General features: G+C 44.2%; 2 protein-coding genes across 5 annotated transcripts in view; one reads left to right on the top strand and one right to left on the bottom strand.

The window, feature by feature from the left end:
* Window positions 1-3,343: 3,343 nt before the first annotated feature.
* Window positions 3,344-16,568, bottom strand: LOC141106463 (uncharacterized). Of its 4 annotated transcripts, none has more exons than XM_073597257.1 (8): window positions 16,452-16,568; window positions 15,455-15,596; window positions 13,811-13,975; window positions 13,601-13,724; window positions 13,191-13,288; window positions 12,914-13,111; window positions 10,983-11,088; window positions 3,344-5,406 (listed from the first exon to the last, which is right to left on the bottom strand). In XM_073597257.1, the coding sequence occupies exons 2-8, from the start codon at window positions 15,536-15,538 to the stop codon at window positions 4,703-4,705; spliced, it is 1,479 nt and encodes a 492-aa protein (XP_073453358.1). In that variant the 5' UTR covers window positions 15,539-15,596; window positions 16,452-16,568; the 3' UTR covers window positions 3,344-4,702. The 4 variants fall into 4 exon arrangements, with proteins under 4 accessions (XP_073453358.1, XP_073453359.1, XP_073453360.1 ...); XM_073597258.1 differs by lacking the exon at window positions 16,452-16,568 and adding an exon at window positions 16,199-16,371 and having other exon boundaries at window positions 13,601-13,679; XM_073597259.1 differs by lacking the exon at window positions 16,452-16,568 and adding an exon at window positions 16,199-16,371 and having other exon boundaries at window positions 13,811-13,925.
* The window catches only part of LOC141106738 (uncharacterized), a 209,043-nt gene continuing 208,788 nt past the window's right edge, over window positions 16,541-16,795 (top strand). The window contains 1 exon segment of the mRNA XM_073597667.1: window positions 16,541-16,793. The gene's annotated coding sequence lies outside the window, so the exon portion shown is untranslated.

The raw sequence follows: 16,795 nt of genomic DNA, 5'->3' as shown, positions 1-16,795 counted from the left end.
AGGCAGGCCGGGTCGGGATAGGAGCAGGTCGGATGGTCAAACAAGCCGGGTCAATCAAGTAACAAGCAATCAGGATTCAGGTTTCAGGCAGAGTCACAGAGCTGAGACGAAGCAGCACTGTTCCCATGAAACAGGGGAACTTTTATGTGCTGGTTGGCGCCAAACCGGCGCTAACGCGGACGCGCGCGCGCCCGTGCTTGTGCACGCGCCCGCGCCGTGCACCCGCGCGTGCCCGAGCGCCGCGCCGACGCACGGCAACTGTGGTGGTTTGACGCTGTGTCTGAACAGGCGCGCGCTGGCTCCTAGACGCATGCAAACGCCCTGATCTGGTGCTGGTGGATCCCTGACAATTCCACTTCTTTCCCTTAAAAAACTCTTTGGCTGCTTTCGCAGTATGCTTCGGGTCATTGTTCATCTGCACTGTGAAGCGCCGTCCAATGAGTTCTGAAGCATTTTGCTGAATATGAGCAGATAATATTGCCGGAAACACTTCAGAATTCATCCTGTTGCTTTTTTCAGAAGTCACATCAATAAATACAAAAGAACCAGTTCCATTGGCAGCCATACATGCCCACGCCATGACACTACCATCATCATGCTTCACTGATGAGGTGGTATGCTTTGGATCATGAGCAGTTCCTTTCCTTCTCCGTACTCTTATCTTCCCATAACTCTGGTACAAGTTGATCTTGGTCTCATCTGTCCATAGGTTGTTGATTCAGAACTGTGAAGGCTTTTTTAGATGTTGTTTGGCAAAGTCTAATCTGGCCTTACTGTTTTTGAGGCTCACCAATGGTTTACATCTTGTGGTGAACCCTCTGTATTACCTCCTATTACCTCCTGGAGAGTGTTCTTGATCTGGCCAACTGTTGTGAAGGGTGTTTTCTTCACCAGGGAAAGAATTCTTCGGTCATCCACCACAGTTGTTTTCCGTGGTCTTCCGGGTCTTTTGGTGTTGCTGAGCTCACCGATGCGTTCTTTCTTTTTATGGATGTTCCAAACAGTTGATTTGGCCACACCTAATGTTTTTGCTATCTCTCTGATGGGTTTGTTTTGTTTTTTCAGCCTAATGATGGCTTGCTTCACTGATAGTGACAACTCTTTGGATCTCATATTGAGAGTTGACAGCAACAGATTCCAAATGCAAATAACACACTTAAAATGAACTCTGGACCTTTTATCTGCTCCTTGTAAATGGGATAATGAGGGAATAACACACACCTGGCCATGGAACAGCTGAGCAGCCAATTGTTCCATTACTTTTGGTCCCTTAAAAGTGGGAGGCACATATACAAACTGTTGTAATTCCTACACCATTCACCTGATTTGGATGTAAACACCCTCAAATTAAAGCTGAAAGTCTGCAGTTAAAGCACATCTTGTTCCTTTCATTTCAAATCCATTGTGGTGGTGTATAGAGTCAAAAAGATTAGAATTGTGTTGAAGTCTCAATATTTATGGACCTGACTGTATATGTAATATAACATTTACCCAACATATCAGTTTCCCTTTAAGTACAACTGATATTTGTTTAAAGCTGTAGACATTTGTTTAAAGCTCTACATTTTCCCCTGAGATGGATACAAACCTCCCACAGCTCCTCTCCAGACCAACAGCCACCCTCCCACACCCCGTGCTCACATTCAATCCCTGGAGATAAAGCCCACAAGCACACATCCCTTTCTGATGTGTCATCTCCCAGCCTCTAATTCCCTTCCCAACTTATTGATGAGCCATTAGCCAAGAGATGTCCAGTTCCTGTTCCCATCTCCACCCCTTTCACCACTGTACAGTACTTTGTGCGGTATTGGGATCTCACACCAGGACAAATGCGAAAGGAAACTAAATAAATGTCATACAGCGCTCAAACAACATATAGTGCAAAAATCCATGAAAAATTGTGAATAATAATGTTCATAAAGCCACCACCAGGATCTTCAATGCAAGTGAAAAATAGTGAAGAATTCTCATTTGTCTCCTCTCCCCCTCCGGTGCCACAACTGGCACCTTTCTGGCGGGAGAGGGGACAGGATACCTGTCATACCTGTCCCACTTTCGGGAGTCCGCGCCGTAGCCCATGACGCTCCCTCCCCCTCCCCCTGTTGCCGGGCCAGTAGGAGAGAGGAGCGGGGCCTCGCTCATGCACAGTAGGGTTCCCGGCGTGAATCCATAAGGCTACACTGTCAGGTTCCCTTACCCGCAATGGCGGCGGCACCACCCGACAGCTGATGGAAACATCAGCTGCGGTGCCGACATCACTGGAGTCCAGGACAGGTAAGTGTTTTATTATTAAAAGCCAGTAGCTGCAGTATGTGTAGCTGCTGGCTTTTAAATTTTTTTTCTTTTGGGTGGACCTCCGCTTTAAGTGCCATCTTCTACCGGTATTTAGGCAAACATCCCACTCACCAGACCGACATGACACCCATTACAGGTAGTCAGACAAGCATAGATATCAATAGGGATATATCCTCTGGTGTAATACGACCCCCCAACATGGTATTCACCAACAATGAGTAACATAAATCAAAGAGAGAAGAAAGGACCCCTCATGGTGTAGTATGCAGTAACCCAACCGATGTATTTCGTCAGCAAGTCTGACGTCATCAGGGTTCAAACGACTCGATGACATCAGACATTGCTGGTGAAACGCGTCGGATAGGTTAGTTCGTGATACGTCACTTCCGCCATCATCCTGGAGCGCAGGTGGAACGCAATCGCATGCCTGTTTATTTTATTGGGCTGATCAAGGTTTTTTTTAACTGTAAGTGCTAGTTTTATGGATTAAAATCTCTTGCATACTACACCATGAGGTGTCCTTTCTTCTCTTTTTGATTTATGTTGCTCATCATTGGTGAATGCCGTGTTGGGGGTTGTCTTACACTGGAGGATATATCCCTATTGATATCTATGCTTGTCTGACTACCTGTAATGGGTGTCATGTCGGTCTGGTGAGTAGGATGTTTGCCTAAATACCAGTGGAAGAAAGCACTTACTTCACACAGCAATTAAGAATTCTTTACTATTTTTCACTTGGATTGAAGATTCTGGTGGTGGCTTTATGGACATCATTATTCATAATTTTTCATGGATTTTTTGCACTATATGTTGTTTGAGCACGGTATGGAATTTTTTTTAGTTTCCTTTCACATTTAGACTTTGGTCTCACTACGAGCTACTCTACATATATTTATTTACTAAATTTATTAGCTTATTGTTGGTTCAGGGTGCGTGGCTTATAGGCTTACAACCTATATATTTTTTTCACATTAGCACAAATGCCCCTCACCCCTGGACTGCCCACCCCACTCCTGGAATACCAATCAATATAAACCACATGGCAATCATCAGTTAACATATTTGATTTTAATAAATGTACTCAATAAACCATCACAAGCACACGGAATTAGCTAACCCATGCAGATTGGTAAACGTCTTATTTTTACACACAGGTGAGAATTTTTTTCTCTTCAGCATTTTTGCTATTTTACTCTGCTTACCCCCAATGTTCCTCTCCACTCAGCCCGCTATCAATGACTCAGTACTTTAGAATTCCGTTTAACTAAGCTCTGTCTTTTGGAACAGGTGCATATAAGCTACTACTTCCTGTGTAATGCCTGGTCAGCCTCAAGAACACAGCAATCATACTGGGAAGTCTCTGGAAACCTCCATGTGCAATCCGTGCAAAAAAGGGAGAAAGGCTGGTGCCATGGAAGTCGGCTAAAACATAGTTTTATTAATGCAGGTGAACAACAGTCAAAAAATCTATTGCGTTTCGGTCACCAGGCCCTAATCATGGCTGATTAGCCACGTGGCCTTTCTCCTTTTTTTGCACGAAGCTCTGTCTTTTGCATTGCTGCCATCCAAGGCAAAGTAACATTGTCTCTACAAGGGGCATCCCCAACATACCTGTACATGCCTTACCTGCCCTTCCTAACAGCTCCTTGCTATATAAGCAGATTAAATTATCTTAAAATTAGATTAAAAATCTTGGTTGTTCTACTATGGCAAGTACTGAGTCATTGTTAGCTAGCTGAGTTGGGAGTATGCACAGTGGCCAAGTAGAGTTGCTGTCGGGTTCCTGTATGTGTAATGCAGCAGCACACACTTACTTCCAAATAGTGCTGTATATTAGAAAGAGCATATATTATAGTTGACTTCAAATCAATCATGTACTTCGCAAAGGCGAGAGGCCTCTTTCATTAGGAATAAAAGTAAAATTTTCAAAATGTTAGATGCCAGATATAATTTTGCAGCTGATCTGGATACCTGGACCCTTCACTTCTTCCACAGTAGGTACACAAGCATGACCTTCTAGTAAGATGTATATTGTCCACTGACATATGAAATTTTAAGGCAAAGCCTTTACAATCCATAAAGAGAAATTATACAGCAACCTGGTACGTTCCAAGTTCCAAATTCTTTATTAGGCTACATTAAAAGCGGAACTAAATAGCTAACATGTTTCAGCCATGACAGCTTTCTTTTTGGATGCCTTGATGGCTGAAACATGTTAGCTATTTTGTGCCGCTTTTCATGTAGCATAATAAAAAATTTAGAACTTGGAACGTACTGGGTTGCCGGCTAATGCCTTCAGCAATCTATGTGGTAACAGTCCAGTTGAGCATGGGTAAAGTTTCTTCAGAAAGCCTGTTCAATCCCCATATGGAGTGCTTCTCCCTGACTGAGTAAACCAAGCAAGCCTCTATGCCATGTGGATCCTCTGATGTTTGACGACAGTTGACTTACTCCTGTAGCACTTCCCGCAGTGAGGACATGAATACGGCTTCAAGCCGGAGTGAGTTTTCTGATGGGTAACCAGATCGGCCTTCCTCAAAAAACGTTTCCCACATTCCAAACAAGAGTAGGGTTTCTCGCCCGAATGGATCACCTGGTGGTGGTTAAGGTTTGACTTCTGGTGGAAACGTTTGCCGCACTCTGAACATGAATAGGGCTTCTCCCCCGTGTGCAGTCTATAGTGGATGATGAGATGTGCGTTTGAGGGAAAACCTTTCCCGCATTGGGGACAGGAATACGGCTTCGTCCCTGTGTTAGTTCTTATATGTTCCGCTAGACGTGTTTTGGGGGTAAAGCACTTCCCACATTCGGAACACGAATATAGGGTGTCCCCAGTGTTTACGTTAACCCCTGCTCTCTGGCTAAAACATCCTCCACATTCGGGACATGGCAATGTTTCACCACTGTTTCGACCCGTGTGATGAGCGACTCTGTGAAGGTCATCCGAGAAGCACCCCCCCTGCATAGAAGGATCTGACGATAGTATTGGGTGCAGGTTTGAGGGAATGGGGCTTTCTTCCGCAGAATCAGATGTGATGTCCTCCTCATCACTTTTGTCATCTGGAGAGGGCAGGGGCTGTACTCTTTTGGTTTTCCTTTTGTGTTGTGTAGCTAGAGAAAATAAAAAAGGAGTAGGAATAGCTGTTTTAAGGACCATTCTTTAAAGTCAAGCAAACAAATATAAAGGAAACAATTGTGCTTGGTGAACAAAATATCAAATAATAACCGTGAGAAAATAAATGCACGCTCAAAAACACATATCTACAGCCATGACCAAAAGTTCTGAGAATGACACAAATTTTAATTTTCACAAAGTCTGCTGCTTTGGTGTTTTTAGATATTTTGTCAGATGATACTATGGTATATTGAAGTATAATTACAAGCATTTCCCAAGTGGCAAAGGCTTTTATTGACAATTACATTAAGTTTATGCAAAGAGTCAATATTTGCAGTGTTGATCCTTCTTTTTAATGATCTCTGCAATCCACCCTGGCAGCTGTCAATCAACTTCTGGACCACATCCTGACTGATGGCAGCCCATTCTTGCATAATCAGTGCTTGGAGTTTGTCAGAATTTGTGTGTGTGTGTGGGGGGGGGTGTTCACCTGCCTCTTGAGGATTAACCACAAGTTCATAAAGGGATTAAGGTCTGGGGAGTTTCCTGGCAATGGACCCAAAATGTAGATGTTTTGTTCCCCAAGCCACTTAGCTATCATTTTTACCTGATGGCAATGTGCTCCATTATGCTGAAAAAGGCATTGTTCCTCACCAAACTGTTCTTGGATGGTTGCCTGCTGCCATTCCTGAGCAAGCTCTGCACTGGTGGTGCCACGATCCTACAGCTGAATCAACTGTAGGAGACAGTCCCAGTGCTTGCAGGACTTTCTTGGCCACCCTGAAGCCTTCTTTACAAGTGCAGTGGAAATGTTTTTTTCTTTTTGGATTAAGTTCATTTTCATGGCAAAGAGGGACTTTGCAATTAATTGCAATTCAGCTAATCACTCTTCATAACATTCTGGAGTATATGCAAATTGCCATCATAAAAACTGAAAATTTATATTTGTGTTATTCTCAAAACGTTTGGCCACGGCTGTACAACTGTGTAATATATCCAAAAAGAAAGAATTGTTGTGCTATACCTTTAAAAAGGGGCATGTCGGGTTGGAGTGCTGACATCATTGTGCTGCTGGACTGAGCAGAGGCTGGATCATTTGTTTTGCTTGTATACCCTGCTGCTTAAAGAGGAGGTCCAGCAGCCCCATGAAAAATTTTAAGTCAGCAGCTACAAATACTGCAGCTGCTGACTTTAATATATGGACACTTACCTGTTCAGGGAGCCTGCGATGTCGGCACCCCAGTCGATCTCTGGTTGTAAGGTGCAGCCGCCGCCATTCCTGGTAAGGGAACCCCGTAGTGAAGCCTTTCGGCTTCAAAAGCCAGTTCCCTACTGTGCATGCATGAAACATGCTGCGCTTTCTAATTGGTCCGGCGGCAGAGGAAGGAGGAGGCCAAACATCCGAGAGACCAGGCCACAGCCCCGTCTCCAGGACGTGGGAACGGTACCTGTCAAAAACAGGTACCGGTTCTCTCTCCCCCCTGAAAGATGCCAAATGTGGCACCGGAGGGGAGGAGATGGATAAACCAGAAGTTCCACTTTTGAGTGGAACTTCGCTTTAATGTGAGTACCTTTCTTTGTTGCTAATAAAATGTAAAAACATTTTTACACTATAGAGCTTGTCATTTTGATTTCTTTGGTGTAAGCCTGATGAGTGGAGGTACTGGCTGCAGATGAGTTTTATTGATCTCTGCTGGAGTGTGTTGTGGCTCCCAATCATCCCAAGGCATTTACATTATGTGTGAACTGACCTCTGAAGCTTTGAGGTGTGTTCATATGATCATATTGTTGGTGGAGTCACAAGGGACTCTGCAGAAGTTTTAATATCACTGGATCACAATTATATTGGATATGTTGGAGTTGAATACACAGTTTATGCACTTAAAGGGTTTGTTAACCCATATATATACAACTATGCCAGCCCCTCTATTTGAGGCTGGCATAGCACACTATGTCTTTAGTTTTACAAAACAGTGTAAATACCTAATTTGAGCTGTCTTCAGGCCGGTGACATGACTCACGGCCGCTTTCCAGCTCTGATGGATGGCTTCTGAGGGAGGGGGCGTGATCTCCCTCTGACGTCAGCCAGGGAGATCACGTGACCGCTTGGCTCCTCCACAGAAGCCCTGTCTTGGAGCTGTAAAGCGGCCGCGAGTCACGTGACCGGCCTGAAGACAGCTTAAATTAGGTATTTACACTGCTCGTTTTGTAATACGAATGACTTAGTGTGCTATGCCAGCCTCTAATAGAGAGGCTGGCAGTGAAAATTGAATGATTTTATTTTACAAGCAATAGCGGCGGGGGGGGGGGGGGGGGGGTCGGGCTGGAGACAGACACAGAGGCAGATGACAGGGAGGAAGGAGGGGGGTGAGGGGGAAGAGAGGGGAGCAGAGGGGACAGCGTATGGCGGAGGGACGCACTTAGACCACGGTTATCAGGGCGGAGCTACCCTTGTTATCGTGGTCAATTTAGAAAGGGGATACAGGAAGTGCAATGTTTGGGGGTTTTTTTTTACAGTTTAGAGGGGGCAGATTACACAGCACAAGCGCTATGCTGTGTAATCTGCGTTAAGGGACTAGAATCTACTTTTCTTTTTTTTTGGGTTAACAAACACTTTAATGGTGTTATATAAGTTTTATTAACCTCTTGGCACTGACAGTAGGCATATATGTGTCCTCTCGGGGGGTGGCCCTAACGCCAAGCGCCACAGGCCTGTGTAAACAACTTACCAAGCTAAGAGCGCACTTCCAGCAGGATGTGACCGCTGTGACAGCCAATCGCATCGGTCACATGACCCCAATGCCCGCCTCCGCCTCCCGGCTTTTAGAACTCTTAAAGGGCTTGGAGGCGGTTGGCACCAAGGGGTAATTTCAAGATAAAGTGCAACAATTTTTGCTTTCACATTCTTTAAAGTCAACAACAAATTCATATCTCTAGCAAAATGGTTTTATTTTGGATGGAGGGGTGAGGGATTAAAACCCTGGTCAGGTTTCTATTGTTAGCCATGTCCCCCTCTGGGAGACCAACCCTCTCTATTTGTCTTAGTGACTGCTGTCAACATTTTACAACTGATGAGGAAATAAGGGGAAAATCTACAGAAAAGGACACCTGTTTTGATAAAAAAAAAACTGTCTAATGCCCTGTACACAGGATCGCACATTCTGAAAACAAAATCCATCTGATTTTTTCCGACGGATGTTGGCTCAAACTTGTCTTGCATACACACGGTCACACAAAGTTGGTCGGAAATTCCGAACGTCAAGTACGCGAGACGTACAACGAGCTGAGAGAAATGAAGTTCAATAGCCAGTGCTGCTCTTCTGCTTGATTCTGAGCATGCGTGGCACTTTGTGTGTCGGAATTGTATACACACAATCGGAATTTACGCGCTCGGATTTTGTTGTCAGAAAATTTTATAGCCAGCTCTCAAACTTTGTGTGTCGGAAATTCCGATGGAAACTGTCCGATGGAGCCTACACATGGTCGGAATTTCCGACAACAAGCTCCGATCCCCACATTTTCATCAGAAAGTCCGACCATGTGTACAGGGCATAAGAATGGATTTCCACTCATTTTGAGAGAGTTCCTCTTACTTTCTGTTGTATCTCTGGGACAGAAAGTGAAGGAAATGCTCCCGAATGGGACACAGACAGCGAAAAAAAAATGTATTTTATTTTTTTTACTAATTCTGGGGTAGGGGTCTCTAAACTACGGCAAGTAGGCCACATCTGGCCCACTACAAGATTTTATCTGGCCTGCTGCAACTGTCTGTGATAATAATCTGGCAGTAAATAAAAGGTGGTACTCTCGTGCTGTCAGCTGGAACCAAATAACTAAATAAATAGACAACCTACTGCAGCAGACACCATTCGTCTGATCCTTAGCAGATAAATAGAAATGGTAAATAATGATGGTGCTGCGCTGTGGGATGGCTGATACAAAAGGTGAAAGTGCAAGATATCTTCAATTTAATGTGCAAGTGCAAATGATATGAATCTGCAATGATCTAAACTAAATTAGGAAAATCATGAACATAATAAGCACATAATATTAATAAAAACAAATGATTGAAAGAGGGCAATGCAAAAATTGGTGCAATATGATAAATGTCCAATATGCCAGCATAGGCTCAGATGGCAGTTAGGCAGTGTAAATAAATAAAAGTCCAAAGTGTCAGCCTAGGCATACGCAACAGACCACAAGTGAAAATGCATAAAGCAATCTAAAGTTGATGAATAAGTGATGGTTCCCTTCACCATGGACAGTGATTAAAAACGGCTGATGCCTAGCCAATCCAATGAGATGATACCTCAATGTGCACTAGCCTCTCACCTTACTGCTGTAAGGTTACAGCATATAACTAGGTCAAGTGCTCCAGACAGCCTCCAGGGGTCCTCTAGGGGTCCTGCTCCAATGGGTCTAGCAGTGATTCCTTAGGACTGATGCAGCCTCCTGCAAGGTTACCTCAGTCCCAGTGATAGAGGTGGAAGAAAGATCCCAGATGGTGTAATAACGTTTTAACACGGGTTTATTAAAACAAAACATAGGGCTGATACACTCATTTTTTGTAAAAATCTCACATACAAACAATCCACGAGCGGCGAGCTCATATTCCTGCGTCACTTCCGGTTTTGCCTATCGCTTAATCCCGACGTGTATCATCACGCCCATATGACTTCATCAGGGGATCATATTGCACTGTTTTTTGCATTGCACTCTTTCAATCATTTGTCCTTTTTTTTATCAATATTATGTGCTTATTATGTTCATGATTTTCTTAATTTAATGTAGATCATTGCACATTCATATCATTTTCACTTTAAATTGAAGTTTTCTTGCACTTTCACCTTTTGTATCAGCCATCCCACAGCACAGCACCATCATTATTTACCAATAATCTGTCAGTGGTGTGTGATTCGTAATATGGAGACTGCATCCACTGCCAGCCAGCCAGTCTCGACCTACCCTCAGTCGTCCCCCCCCCCCCCCCCCCCCATGGGCATTCCTAAATGTGAGAGGGAACTCTAATGGGCACCCCTGAATCTAAGAGTGGACATTGATGGACACTCCTGGATCTAATCATGCACTCTGATAAGCACCCCTGAATCTAAGAGTGGACACTGATGGACACTCCTGGATCTAAGAGTGGACACTGATGGACACTCCTGGATCTAAGCATGCACTCTGATAAGCACCCCAGAATCTAAGAGTGGACACTGATGGATACTCCTGGATCTAAGATTGGACACTGATGGGCACTCCTGGATGTATGGAAGGACTCTGGTAGGCTCTACTGGATGTAAAGAGCGATTTTTTACAAAACATATTTTTCTAGGCCTATGAATATTTGTGAAATCCACAATGTGGTCCAAATACTGAAATGAATAGAGATCCCTGCTCTAAGGAAACAGTTAAACTACTCAAAGGCTGATGGCTCCTGACTTCCCCACTGAGCACATATTGTCTCCTCATTATTGTCTACTGACAAAGGGGGGGGGGGAGAAGAGATTGTTGTAGTGACTGAGCAAGGAGAACCTGTGACTCTTCTTTGGATTTTGTGTTTATTCCTCACCTGTGCTGCTCTCTGGAGGGATTTCCTCCTTCTTACATGGACCATCACCCATCACATACGGGTCTTCTGCTTCCATTTTCACTTCACCTTTAACTGCATTTCCATCCTAAGTAAGACACAAACTAGCATAAGAAAACACCACTAACAACTAGTCAAAATATTTTGCTGATATTAGTTAAAAGGCCAGTTCAACTAAAACTGGATGTGCTGAACCACCTAACACTATGTCAACAATCAAGATCCCCTAAAATGTAGCTGATGTCTCTGGTCTTGAAAGATCAATCCACTAAAACCTGAGACAGTGGTGGTCTCAAATGCTCACCGGCCAATTAAATCAGTCATGATCACCTTTCAGATTTCTAGGGTGGAGTTCATGTATGGCCCCAACAGCAGTCATTGCAATTCCAAGGCATAAGAGTCCTGTTCCTCCTAAACTGACAACATAAAATAGAGAGAAACCACTGCCAAGGCCATGGCATGTGAGTGATGTTGAGACCTTTTAGGTTTCACAGTAAGGGCTTGTTTACACTTACTTCGCCTTTAACACACATTAAAGCACCTACCGCTTCAATATGCTTTTTGAAGCCTTAATGAAGCTTGGCAAATGCCCTGTGTGTGTTGATTTTCTATTTGTTTTAAAGGGGCCCTGTAGCACCCCAGCTCATTAGTACCCCTGTCCAGCAGATCCCCAGCTCATTAATATCCCCATTCAGCAGATTCCCAGCTTATTAGTACCCTTGTTCAGCAGATCCCCTGCTCAGTAGTAACCCCCAGCTCCACTGATGCCCCACTCAGCAGTAACTCCCAGCTCTGCTAATCACCCACTTAGTAGTAACCCCCAGCTCTGCTGATTCCCTGCTCAGTAGTAACCCCCGCTCTTCGGATCCCCTACTCAGTAGTAACCCCCAGCTCTGCTGATCTTCTGGTTTTCTGATCCTCCTCTCTCTCCAGTCCTTGCTCACCTCCCACTATATTGCTCCCATGCTGCATACCGTGTGTGACATCTGCTAGTTTCTCCTGCTCCGGTCGCCCAGCTCTGTTGATCCTCCGCCGCTCAGTCCTCACTCTCCAGTCCCATTTACCTTCTGCTATAGCGTTCCCTTTTTGCACACCACATGTGCTGTCTGCTAATTACTGTGCTCCAGTCCGAACACCGCATACCTTCCTGCTGCTCCACACTGCACACCAGATGTGATGTCTGCACCAGACACTCCCAGAATTAATACACATGAACCAGAAGTGACTGCTGATGATGTCTTTCCAGTTCGTTTGTTGGTTTGCCAGTGCATCCTGGGATATCTCATACCTGCAATACCTCCTAAACAAAGCAAAGCTAAAGCTGAATAAAAGCCTCTCAAAAGCTGCAGGTGCTGTTAGCAAGTGTTGTCATAGACTTCTATGGAAGCTTTGGAGACACTTTAAAGCGCCAAGAAAGCAACATGGGGGGGTCATTTTTGAAGCGAAGCAAACACAACATGTGAACAGGACTGTGGGATAACCATTTTATTTAGTGACAGGGGCTTTAATTGGCATTCAAAGTGCTTTAAAAAAGCGTGACCGATGCCACATTATGAAGCAAGTGTAAACAAGCCCTAAGTCTTCTGCAAGGTTCCACCTTACCTTAGTCACCCTTTTATGGAAGTTTTTTTAAGTCTTCCCACACTTTTTTCATATGATGATGGCCTCCATTGATTCTGGCAAGGGGGCCTAATTGGACCAAAGTTGGGTTGTGCAGATAAAATAATTCCAGTTTTTGCAACTACTACATCTTACATCTGAGGTGACAAGAGTTGTTGGCATCAGCTTGGTCATCAAGAATAAAATAAAATGTCTAAATATTAAAGGGAACTGGGATGGAAACAGTTCCTGGATGTGTCCAGGTATATCTAAATGCAATACATTATACAGTTTAATGTTTTGTAAGAACTTACTGTATAGTACTGGAGGATCCTGTGATGTTCCTGTGTGGAGTCCCGGGAACACAGAGGGCGGGGACATCTCTCTGGGGGATTTCTGGTACTGGATTCATCTGAAAGAACTTTCTCTTTCTTACACTGCACATCAGTCCTCAAATATTTCTCTTCTTTTCTCTCTGTGACTTCAGCTTTAACATTAATCTGACGTTCAGCCTAGGACAGAAAAAAAACGGGTCCCTAAGACCTTTGGATATGCCATGATATGTTTGCAAAGACTCTAATGAGCTCATACCTGATTCTCATACGGGACTTTGAGTTGTTCCTGTGTGGAATCCCAAGAATGAAGAGGACTGGGAGAACTCTCTGGGGTATTTCTGTTACTGGATCCATCTGTAGGAAACACACACACTGACTGAATATATTTTTTCTATGTCTTTATATCAGAGGATGTGTGTATCTAGGTGGACCCTCAATACTCTGCTCTTCTTTACAAGAAATGAAAGTCTCCTCTTACCCGGTGATGTGAGGGATGGCTGATTCTCCATCATGACATCCTTGTAGAGATCCTTATGTCCTTCTCCATGGAGAAATAGACAGTGACATGCTGACACCTTATAGGTACCTGACATACTATGTCTATAGATCGGAATATGTGTGTATCTAGGTGGATCCTCAATAGAAGAAATTAAAATCTCCTCTTACCTGGTGATATGAGGGGCGGCCGGTTCTCCATCATGACGTCCTTGTAGAGATCCTTATGTCCTTCTAAATATTCCCACTCCTCCATGGAAAAAGAGACAGTGACATCTTGACACCTTATAGGAACCTGACACACACAATGATACAGTCATCATCCAGACACATTCCTTGTCTGTAACTGGATAATGTCCCAGAATTCCTGGCACTGCTCACCTCTCCCGTCAGCAGCTCAATGATTTTGTTGGTGACCTCTTGGATCTTTTTGTCGTTGCTTGTTTCAGGTGTCAGAGTGGGAGGTGGAGGTTTTGTGAAGGGTCTCTTTGCATTCCTTAAGTTGGGAGCAACCAAGCCATTAGACAGCTTGAAAGCTATGTAATTCTATATATAAAGAAAAACAAATCAGGTTAAAAGTGTCCAACCCAGGAACAAGGCTACACTTGAGCACCTACGGCATGTGCCATAAGTTTTCTGTCCTGTGCCCTTGGGTCTAGAGACACCACCCAGGAACCACCAGATGGAGTGACAGTCTGACCAATGGCTGCGTACATGGTTGTGGTGCAATGTCATTAACCAAAGACCTGGGAGGCAAGAGGTAGCCCAGCAGGACCTGTGCTGTTCTGCTCAGGTCAGTAAGCATTCAACGCCAATTTACTTTACGTAGCTCTTACTGAACACTAACAACCTGACACTCAGCACTGACTACTAAAAAACAGCGGTGCTGTAACTCCCCCAAAATATGTTGGCTGTACATCCTTAAGAACAGAAAAATATATTTAAGATCAGAATGCTCCTATCCTCTCTGTTAAGGTTTGCGCTTTAATAATAGAGATAAGAGTGATGTCATGTGACCTCCCAGAATCCTCCTCACCTCTCTGGTCAGGTCTGTTTTATTAATAGAGATAAGAGTGATGTCACGTGACCTACCATAATCCGCCTAACCTCTTCGGTCAAGTCTGTGTTTTATTAAGAGATATGAGTGATGTCACATGACCTCCCAGAATCCTCCTCACCTCTCTGGTCAGCTCTATGTTTTATTAAGAGATAAGAGTGATGTCACGTGACCTCCCAGAATCCTCCTCACCTCTCTGGTTAGGTCTGTGTTTTATTAATAGAGATAAGAGTGATGTCACATGACCTCCCAGAATCCTCCTCACCTCTCTGGTTAGGTCTGTGTTTTAATAATAGAGATAAGAGTGATGTCACGTGACCTCCCAGAATCCTCCTCACCTCTCCCGTCAGGTGTATTTAACCACCTCAATACTGGGCAATTAACCCCCTTCCTGCCCAGGCCATTTTTCAGCTTTCAGTGCTGTCACACTTTGAATGACAATTGCGCGATCATGCTACACTGTAACCATGTGAAATTTGTATAATTTTCATCACACAAATAAAGCTTTGTTTTGGTGGTATTTAATCACTGCTGGGTGTTTTTTTACAAAAAAAAAGACAGAAAATTTTGAAGAACAAAAATGCTTTTCTTAGTTTCTGTCAGTAAATTTGGTAAATGAATTTTTCTCCTTCACTGATGTGCACTGATAGGCTGCACTGACGAAGTGGCACTTATGGGCACTGATGAGGCGGCACTTATGGGTACTGATTGGGTGGCACTAATATGCAGCACTTATGGACACTGATATGTGGCACTGATAGGTGGCACTGATAGGCGGCACTGATAAGTAGCACTGGTGGGCGGCACACGATCACCGCGCACCCCTGCGGGCTCATGAGAGCGGCCTTTCTAGGAGGACGTCATATGATGTCGTCCCAGAACAAGAGCAGCACCGCCCCTCCGTCATTTGACTGGTTCAATAATAGAGATAAGAATAATGTCATGTAAGCTCTTAGAATCCTCCTCACCTCTCCGGTCAGCAGGTAGATAATCTCCAGGGTGAGGTCTAATATCCTCTCTGTCATGTGGCTTCGCTCCTTCTCCATCTTCATTCAGAACCTGTCCTCGTACACGTAGTCACTTTCACTAATGCTGTTTTGGTGGTACCAGCTGATACAAAGTGTGGACAAAGAAGAATTAATGAACAGGTTAAATTTAGTTCATGCTAAAAGTAGGTAACAGGCTCCTCCATCAGTCCCTGCCCCTGAGGACCTTACAACAGAATGCCCCAGTTACATAACTGAAAGGAACGTGAGCTTCTTTTTTGGGCTGTTTGAGGAAAGTGTTTCCACCATAAAAATTCAACCCTAACTTCCAGTACTGCGTTTGATCAATAAGACTGAGGTTGATACAATACAGTATAGGCTCCTCAGGGGCGGGGACTGGCATCATCTGTTGTCCAATGTGTAGCATTCCAGTGCCACAGAGACTGAAATAATAACCGAGGGCTGCTAATGTGGCTCTCCAATGAGCTCAGAGGTGCACTCAATAGGGTACAGCCCTTACGGATGAACATGGCACCGGTTATAGAGACCGTCCTCTTTTTTAGGCTCCTCCCAGCTGAACTTATGGGTCTTGGCTCAGAGCAGCGCAGTGCGCCACAACGGCCAACTGAGATAGTCAACCATGTCATAACCTTCTGTCTAATATGCAACCAACTCCCTAAAGTGACCAACTAATTGAAATATGACCCAGAATGACCAAAAACCCACCACCTTCTCTTCCTCAGTCTCCAGCTGCAGCAAAAAAACAAAAAACAAAACAGATTGTAAGTAAGTGAAAGAGGTTTCTGCCCTTGTGGGCTACAACAAAATGGCCGCTATCTCCACCTATGAAAAAAACCTTACTGGTTTCAGTCGCTCTTACTTATTCCAGTCAAACACAGAAAAAGAGCGACTCTGTGGACAACTACATTCGCATTCCGTCAAGTAAACAGCAAACGGTAACGCATCTAATAGTCATTACCAGTCTGTACGCAAGGCTACAAGAAAATGGCCGCCGTCCTCCATCGCCGAGGACCTTAGCTTCCATAATCATTATTGCACACAATAGCGGCTTTATTTCTTCAGGCAAATAACAAGCAAGAGGGTGAACGTAAATTCTTCTCTTCCTAAAATAAAGAAAAATTGGCATTATTTTTCATTTTGTGGTCTAGGTGAGGAGTTTTGTCCGTTGCCAGGAAGCAACTTGGCAACGTGGAACGCATACCCCGGAAGTCTATTAGCCACAGACCGGAAGTTGTTGTTTTTTTTCCTTTCTCCTATGCTGGCAGAATAGTGAGGATGGATTGCTGTTATTTTTGGTCAGGT

This window comes from Aquarana catesbeiana, linkage group LG08 (assembly GCF_042186555.1).
Source record: "Aquarana catesbeiana isolate 2022-GZ linkage group LG08, ASM4218655v1, whole genome shotgun sequence".
In the NCBI taxonomy this organism is placed as follows: domain Eukaryota; kingdom Metazoa; phylum Chordata; class Amphibia; order Anura; family Ranidae; genus Aquarana; species Aquarana catesbeiana.
The sequence above is the reverse complement of the archived record's forward strand: the minus strand, read 5'-3'. Positions and strand labels throughout refer to the sequence as shown.

Coding starts and splice junctions, on each gene's coding strand:
- LOC141106463 (XM_073597257.1), bottom strand. CDS start 15,538: ATGAAGATGGAGAAGGAGCGAAGCCACATGACAGAGAGGATATTAGAC. Junction 13,976..15,454: donor TCTACCTGCTGACCGGAGAG/GTGAGGAGGATT, acceptor CTTTATATATAG/AATTACATAGCTTTCAAGCT. Junction 11,089..12,913: donor GGATCCTCCAGTACTATACA/GTAAGTTCTTAC, acceptor TGTCTTACTTAG/GATGGAAATGCAGTTAAAGG.